At 38.5% G+C, this 9,143-nt stretch overlaps 1 protein-coding gene across 1 annotated transcript; it reads right to left on the bottom strand.

Annotated features, from left to right (window-relative positions):
* Positions 1-297: 297 nt before the first annotated feature.
* Positions 298-1,667, bottom strand: LOC109198579 (olfactory receptor 6N2-like). Its single transcript, XM_019354001.2, has one exon. It carries the CDS (start codon positions 1,442-1,444, stop codon positions 518-520), a length of 927 nt encoding a protein of 308 aa, XP_019209546.1. The 5' UTR covers positions 1,445-1,667; the 3' UTR covers positions 298-517.
* Between the last annotated feature and the right edge of the window lie 7,476 nt (positions 1,668-9,143).

The following is a 9,143-nucleotide window of genomic DNA, read 5'->3' as shown; positions in this document are numbered from 1 at the left end:
GTGTTCAGCATTAGCACATTGCATTTGTACCAGATATTATTTAGTAAAGATGTGTCTCTAATCATGTTTTTAATTCCTCTTCCGGCCCTGCACCAGCAGCTGCAGCAGTAGGACTTGTGGTGGCAAAAAATATGTTCACATTATGTTTAATCAGAATCAGAATACATTAATAACCCTTAAGGAAATTAGGCTTGTAAGAATAGGCAGTATTCCTTAAGAAAAATGAAAAAATCAGCGTCAGCAACAACTAAATCCAAACAACAACAATAACACGATAGTTTTAGCTGTGATTAGGATGGTCTTTGAGTGCTTGAGCAGTCGAGTATGAATGGCTGTATTTACCTGCAGTAGGCATTTAGAGTCACTGCTGCTTCTTGCATGCATGAGAGCAGGAGGGAAAAGAAAAATACATAATTGATACTGATGTTACTGTTTAATTAGTCATAATCATGAACACAAATGATTTCAACTGTATCAGTTTGTAAGTAAAAAAATGAGTATTGACAGTATTGATACATTAGTTTATTTTGACAGCGCAGAACAACCTTTTGAGGTGTTTAGAAATCTCCTTCATTTTTAGTCCATATATAATTGGATTGAAAAGGGGAGGATACATTACGATTTGCAAAGTCAATATTGAATGTACAATCTTTGGAAAATTAGACTCCAGACCAGATATAATGATATCAAATGCACACAAACACAAATAGCTGATCAAAACTATCAAGTGGGGCAAACAGGTCTGTGCAGCTTTTCTCCTGACTTCTTTACAGCTTTGATAGGATATCACAAGTATCCTGGTGTAAGTGAAGAATATGAAAACTGCAGGGAGAATTGCAACATTAAATAGTACAACCATATCATATACAGTCTGTGCTTTTGAATGCACACATAGAAGCTTGTAAATTGTATTGTTGCAAAAAATTCCAGTGAAAGTAAAGTTACAGATTTTTTTATTGGCCATTAATACAGCTGCCACTGCAACCTGAGAAGAAGGCACAATCCAAGCTAAGGTTAAAAAAATGCTGATAGTGTTTTTTGTCATGATAATTGGATATTGCAGAGGTTTGCATATAGACACATATCTGTCATAGGCCATGGCAAACAAGAGTAAAAATTCTGAACCACCCAAGGAGTAAAACATAAAAAACTGAAAGAGACAGACGGAATAAAATATGATCTGTCTTTTAGATAAAAAGTCAATCAAAAGCTTTGGGTAAATAACAGTGCTTAACATAACAGAGTTCAATAGCAAAGCTGCAATAAAAATGTACATAGGCTCATGGAGACTTTTCTCAACCACAATGAGGAATACAATGGTGAAATTACAACAGAGTATGAGAATGTATACAGTAAACATGATCATAAAATAAAGATATCTGTATTTGTTCACATGGAAAAACCCATCAAGAGTTATGTATGATACATTTAATGCCAGCTCCATTAAAATGATGAACCAAAATTGTAATAAATAAAATGAGATATGACAGCAAGTGAGAGAAAACAGAAAGTGAACACCTACCTTGTCCTGATCGGCATATGAGTGGACTTAAGAAAGTGAATGGTTTGACTTCTACTTGGACTCTGTTCAGAAAACTGCTTCACCCTCTATGGACTTCATCCCTAACGTCATCCCTAACTCTCCAGTACAGTCCTGTGTTAAACTGTTTTCTCAGTACTGCCCCACTGTTTTTTTGACTATTAAAACATTTAAGGAATTTCTTGTTTCATTCCTGATCACAACCACATTTATTGTGAATCTTTAGATACAGTTCGTGTATGATCATCTAGCTCTCTATAAAGCCGCTCTTGTCTGATATTGCCCGAATTTTCATTTTGGAGCGCCTCAATACATTGCAGAGCACAAGTAAAAAGTCTTTCAACATCTTCTTCATTGGTTCTCACCTCAAACAACAAAGAATGTATGTAAAAATGACAAGGATCTGATGTAATTTCATTGTAGATGAGGTACTGTCAGACACAGTCTTTCCAGATTATACGGCAGCTAGCATATCCAGGATGCCCCGGCTTGTTGCAATAGGCTGCTACCCTACAACAATGTTTGGATAGTCACTGATGAAGGCAAAAGATTTTTCAATTATACCTCTAACAGACTGTTGTAGACGTCACCGCAGTGTTAGCTGTGCATTAATGTGTTATTTGTTTTTCCTCACCTTCCTGTGCAGCTAAAATGCCTTCCTGTTCAATTGAAATCTTGGTTTTCAGTAATGTGCTTGAGAGCGTTTCAGTAGTGTGTGTGAGAGATAAAATTTCAGTAGTGTGTGTGAGAGATAAAATTTCAGTAGTGTGTGTGAGAGGTAAAATTTCAGTAGTGTGTGTGAGAGCGTTTCAGTAATAATGTCCCTTACGGCACCTCATAAACTGCTACTACAACATGTTGAGCAGAAGCAAAGCTAAACCAAGGGAACTGCGGAGGACTATAAATATCTTGGAGTACACATAGACAATAAAATGGACGGGTTAAAAACACCTCTGCACTTTGAAGGAAAGGCCAGAGTCGTCTATATTTTCTGAGGCGATTGAGGTCCTTCAACATCTGTCGGACAATGCTCAGAATTTTTTACGAGTCGATTGTGGCCAGTGCGATCCTCTATGCTGTTGCATGCTGGTGCAGAAGGTTGAGGGTCGCAGATGCCAACAGATTAAATAAACTGATCCGCAAGGCCAGTTATGTTGTGGGGATGGAACTGGACTCCCTTAGGGTGGTGTCTGAAAGGCGGATGTTGACCAAGATAAAGACAATGCTGGATAATACCTCCCACCCATTCCAGGACGTGCTGGCTTCTCACAGGAGCACGTTCAGTGAGCGACTGAGATTACCAAAAAGCACCAATGAACAACACAAGAAATCATTCCTGCTTGTGGCCATCCCCCTGTACAACTGCTCCGTCTAATACACTGTAAACACTGCAATAGTTAAATCCTTTTTATATTTATTGTTAATTTTTGATATTTATAATTGAATGATTTGTATATATTAGTGCCATTTCTTAAATTTGTATAATCTGTAACTTATTGTATTGTTTAAATAGTTTAGTCTATTACTGTTACCGTCTTGGAGCAACCGTAACCCACATAATTTCCTTAGGGATTAATAAAATATTTCTGATTCTGATTCTGAAACCACTACATGTTGTGGATATAATGTACAGGCAAACGGAACATTTTTAATATTATTGTATCCCCAGAAAATAGTCTGCTGTGTTTTGAGAAATGTTTTTTTTTTCTACTTTTTCATTTTATTCAACTTCAGTTGTGTCCTCTTTGTAGCATTTTTTTTTCTATTTGCCGGTGTTTTCTTAAGTTGTAGTCCATTTGACCTCTCTGGGCCACCATACATAAAGTGTTGTGACAAAGAGTATGGGCTGTGGTGGACAGCTTTGTTATGTTTAAGTTCAATCGGAAATTTCCTCACAACTAAATATTTTACTGTCAACTGTTAGTGGTATTACAACAAGTGATAGGCCACGTAAAATCACAGAGTGGGGTAAACGGATGCTGACGTGCATAGTGTGCAGAGGTTGCCAACTTTCTGCAGAGTTAATGGCCTAAGATCTCCAAACTTCTGGTCTTCAGATTAGTTCAGGAATATATTCCATTAAACCGCATTCACGATTTATGATCACTGTTACTATTAAGCATTTATTTTTCTTTTCATTGTTATATCAATATCTGATTAATCCTTTAGTTATGTCTCTTAGGCTACACCTCCTGGAGCACTTCCAATGATGCACCAAGCATCTCTTCTCCACTTCTTTCATACCCAGTGTTTTCATATACCACTACTGCATCCCATTAACATTTGTCTTTGTGTGTGTTTTGCTATGTCTTTCTATGCTCTGGTATTTTCTATTTTCTCTTTCTCCTCACTCTCAACCAGCTGTAGCAGATGGCTGCCCCTCCCTGAGTGTGGGGCAGGGAGGTGATTTATTTTTGAGCTTCTGACAAAGCTCATGATATCTTATGTCAATGAGACCTCCCATCATCTCCAGAACCAAAAACTTTGTTTGGTTCTTTATCATCTGCAGGTTTCCAAGTATAGTCCTAAATGTTCCAGGCATAACTTGTCCTATATTTAGAATGCTTGCTTGGCATATACTGTTTGAAAGTATATGCTATAGTCTTCTCTTGTACAGAAAAAGTTGTGTGCATGTATGTGGATACGTGCATGCATGCTTACGTGTGGGTGTGTGTGTCCATCTGACAAAAGGGCATGTACGTGAACTCAGTTATTTATACTAACTCGTCTATTCCACATTCATTTCTAATGATAGGTCATTTCTGGCCAGGAAAACCAAGAGTGTGCAAATGTTAACCACCAATAAACCACCAAAAATTGTATGCAGACTAACTTTTACTATGATGGTTCCTTTTACAGGATGTTCCAGTTGCCTTTTTTACTCTCTTGATCAATGACTGCAGAAAACATTATGCCTTATAATGCACCATAAACCTGCTTCTTTTACCAGTGTGTTGCACAATAAATAAATTACTAATAAATTAGTAAATAAATGTATAATAACACTACATTATTTCATGCGTCTGAGCAACCTTTTAAGGTGTTTAGAAATTTCTTTCATTTTCAGTCCATATATGATTGGATTGCAGAGAGGATTATAAGTTATTATTTGGAGTGTCATTACAAAACGTGCAGTTTTGGGAAAATCAGATTCCAGTTTAACAATGACAACATCATAGGTAATCAAAACAGAACAGTTCATCAAAACTAGCAGGTGAGGTAAACAGGTCTGAACAGCTTTTCTTCTGACATCTCCACAACTCTGAAAAGCAATTATGATTATCTTTGTGTATGTGAAAAGTATAAAAAGCATAGGCAAAAGTACGAGATTCAACAGAACAATTACACCGTATATCGATAATTCGTTTGAAGTCACACAGAGAAGCTTGTTTAGTGATCTACTACAAAAATTTCCTTTCAAAGTAAAGCTACACAGTTTGCTATTAATATTTAGTGCAACTGGCACTACAACATAACAAGCAGGTACCAGCCAAGCAAAACACAGCAGTAAACTGACAGTAGTTGTTGTCATGATGGCTGGATATTGCAGGGGTTTACAAATAGACACGTATCTGTCATAGGCCATAGCTGACAATAATAAGAACTCTGAAGAGCTTAAAAAGTAAAACATAAAAACCTGAAAAAGACAAGCTTGGTAAGATACGATCTGTTTATCAGATAAGAAGTCAACCAAGAGCTTTGGGTGGATATTAGTGCTGAAAAGAAGAGAGTTCAATAACAAAGCTGCAATAAAAATATACATTGGCCTCTCTGCACATTTTTGCTGCGATCAATTTTAAATTCGAGCTCTGCTTTGCCTTCTGCATAATACTCATGGATCTTTTTGAAATGTGTCAATCAAGACTTCCTGTACAGGAGTAACAGTTCTGCCAGTCCACAGTCTACAACCTCAAAACAGATGCAAGATCAGAGTGTCTCCAGGTGCCTACAGTGCTCAATTGCAGAGACTTTTTTTATTCATATTGTGCTTTAAGAACTTTTCTGATGGACAAAAGCTTACAAAGCTCTGTACTTAAGAACTTTTGTTATCACACTAAAACAACGGAAAACAATTGTGACATAAATGTACAATTATCTGCTATATTAAACCCTTTTGCACATAGTTTTACTTATATTTTTTAGTTATGTGATGATTGCAAAACCCTGGAGGAGAACAAAAAATGCCTACTTATTACTCCTAATCACACTGCTTCAGGTGTCACTGTCAGTGCCAATGTAAAAGTGCAGGGAAATAACCCTCTTGGCCATGGGGGAAAATTACAACATATATGCAGAGGGCCATGGGGATGGATGTTCCCTCCACAAGCTTAAGGGTCAGTTCCCAGTAATTCTGCATCAGGGAGGGTGAACCTGTCCCTTGCTTTTTTCTTTACAGTGTCACGGTTTGTGGGGCAAGCTGTGTGGTGTTTGTGAATAAAGGACCCAAAATGCAGGCAAAGTAACAATGGTAAAAATAAAGGCAAAAATGCGGGATGGGGAGCTGTTAGGTCTGCGCTTACAGGCCCCGCTGGTTCAGAGACTTATCACCATGAACAAAGCAAGACAAACAGCGATCCATTTTAACTTGCAAGGGAAGCCGATCGGATCAGGGTCTTGGAGCTAGGAGCCCCTCACCTGATGCCAGACAACTCCAAAAAAACCCACCAGCCTTTACACACTATATATACACATGGAGGGAAACAAGGCAAACAGGAAGGAGGCACAGCTGATCCTAATTAACATGACGAGACAAGAGACATAGACCTTCAAAGTAAAACAGGAAATCCACAGACTGAATTTACATACACAGACTCAGGGACATGAAACAGAGCACAGAGAGAACACATGGACAGGGATAACTAGACACTCAACAGAGGAGGCACAGGAAGAAAACCTAAAACCTAGAAACGCTGAGAACAAAACCTAAACACTAATATAGATAACATTGAAGAAATCAAACATCAAATCAGAACAAAACTCAAAACACTGGGTAACCGATCCAGCACCATGACACACAGGGCTTTCTTGAATCCCTCTTTGTCTGGTCCATCAGCCAGGACCAGTTTGGATCATTGGGATACACAAACCCATCCACTGTAAAAAGCTGGTAATCGACTAATGTTCTGATTTGCTCAGTCTAATTTTGATTTATTAAACTAGAAACTAGTGTTCTTGAGTCTGGGCTGATATTTATTTTGAGTTCAAACAAAATGAACAAATGAATCTTCTAAATTTATCATAGATAATTGGCAAACCTTCTGGAGGAAACCTGGTCTTGTTAGGAGAGACGGCATCCATCCCACTTTGGATGGAGCAGCTCTCATTTCTAGAAATATGGACCAATTTATTAAACCCCCCAAAATATGACTATCCAGAGTTGGACCAGGAAGCAGAGTTGCAGTCTTACACGCCTCTCTGCAGCTTCTCTCCTCCTGCTACCCCCGCCAAAAACCCATCTCCATTGAGACTGTGTCAGCTCCCAAAAAGACAAAAAACAAACTAAACACCAGCAATAAACAACTTAAACATAAAAAATCACAAAGAAAGAACAATACAGTATCCACATCTGAACCAAAGAGTAAAACAGTGTAATGTGGATTATTAAATATTAGGTCTCTCTCCTCCAAGTCTCTGTTGGTACATGATTTAATAATTGATCAACAAATCGATTTACTCTGCCTTACAGAAACCTGGTTGCAGCCGGATGATTATGTTAGTTTAAATGAATCAACACCCCCGAGTCATTCTAACTACCAGAAACCTCGAAGCACAGGCCGAGGGGGCGGTGTGGCAGCAATTTTTCACACCAGCCTATTAATCAACGAAAGACCAAGACAGACTTTTAATTCATTTGAAAGCCTGATGCTTAGCCTCGTCCACCCCAGCTGTAAAACTCAGAAACCAGTCTTACTTGTTATCATCTATCGTCCACCTGGGCCTTACACAGAGTTTCTCTCTGATTTCTCAGACTTTTTATCTGATTTAGTGCTCAGCTCAGATAAAATAATTATTGTGGGTGATTTTAACATCCATGTAGATGCTAAAAATGACAGCCTCAACATGGCATTTAATCTGTTATTAGACTCAATTGGCTTCTCTCAAAATGTAAAAGAACCCACCCACCACTTTAATCACACTCTAGATCTTGTTTTAACATATAACATAGAAACTGAACATTTAACAGTGTTTCCTAAAAACCCTCTGCTGTCTGATCATTTCCTGATAACATTTACATTTACAATAACTGATTACACAGCAGTGGAGAGTAGACTTTATCAAAGTAGATGTCTTTCTGAAAGTGCTGTAACTAAGTTTAAGAATATAATCCACCCACTGTTATCATCTTCAATGCCCTGTACCAACATAGAGCAGAGCAGCTATCTGAACGCTACTCCAACAGAGGTCGATTATCTTGTTAATAATTTTTCCTCCTCACTACGTACGACTCTGGATACTGTAGCTCCTGTGAAAACTAAGGCCTCAAATCAGAAGTACCTGACTCCGTGGTATAATTCTCAAACATGTAGCCTAAAGCAGATAACTCGTAAGCTGGAGAGGAAATGGCGTGTCACAAATGTAGAGGATCATCATTTAGCCTGGAGAAATAGTTTGCTCCTTTATAAGAAAGCCCTCCGCAAAGCCAGAACATCTTACTATTCGTCACTGATTGAAGAAAATAAGAACAACCCCAGGTTTCTCTTCAGCACTGTAGCCAGGCTGACAAACAGTCAGAGCTCTACTGAGCCAACAATCCCTTTAACGTTAACTAGTAATGACTTCATGAACTTCTTCACAAGACTGCTGAAAGAAGTCCTGCCATTAATTAATTCTTCGATCTTAAATATGATCAACCTATCTCTAATAATCGGCTATGTACCACAGGCCTTCAAGGTGGCTGTAGTTAAACCTTTACTTAAAAAGCCATCCCTAGTCCCAGCTGTCTCTTCTAATTATAGGCCAATCTCCAACCTTCCTTTCATATCAAACATTTTCGAAAGAGTAGTTGTCAAACAGGTAACAGATCATCTGCAGAGGAATGGCTTATTTGAAGAGTTGCAGTCAGGTTTCAGAGCCCATCACAGCACATAAACAGCTTTAGTGAAATTTACAAATGATCTTCTTATGGGCTCTGACAGTGGACTCATCTCTGTGCTTGTCCTGCTAGTGTTGACCATGTGTTCGATACTGTTGACCATAATATTCTATTCTTAGATTATTTAAAAGTAAAACTGGAGGCAGAGCCTTCAGTTTTCAGGCCCCTCTTCTGTGGAACCAGCTTCCAGTTTGGATTCAGGAGACAGACACTAATCCTAACTTAAGATTAGTCTTAAAACTTTCCTTTTTGGTAAAGCATATAGTTAGGGCCTTAGTTATGCTGCAATAGACGTAGGCTGCCGGGGGGATTCCCATGATGCATAGAGTTTTTCCTTTCAGTCACCTTTTTCACTCTCTATGTGTTAATAGACCTCTCTGCATTGAATCATACCTGTTATTAATCTCTGTCTCTCTTCCACAGCATGTCTTTATCCTGTTTTCCTTCTCTCACCCCAACCGGTCGCAGCAGATGGCCGCCCCTCCCTGAGCCTGGTTCTGCCAGAGGTTT

This window comes from Oreochromis niloticus, unplaced genomic scaffold, assembly GCF_001858045.2.
Source record: "Oreochromis niloticus isolate F11D_XX unplaced genomic scaffold, O_niloticus_UMD_NMBU tig00007653_pilon, whole genome shotgun sequence".
In the NCBI taxonomy this organism is placed as follows: Eukaryota; Metazoa; Chordata; class Actinopteri; order Cichliformes; family Cichlidae; genus Oreochromis; species Oreochromis niloticus.
Note: the sequence above shows the minus strand (reverse complement) of the source record. Positions and strands in the feature narration are given on the sequence as shown.

Excerpts from the sequence above, each read along its gene's own strand:
- LOC109198579 (XM_019354001.2), bottom strand. The coding sequence starts at position 1,444 with ATGGAGCTGGCATTAAATGTATCATACATAACTCTTGATGGGTTTTTC.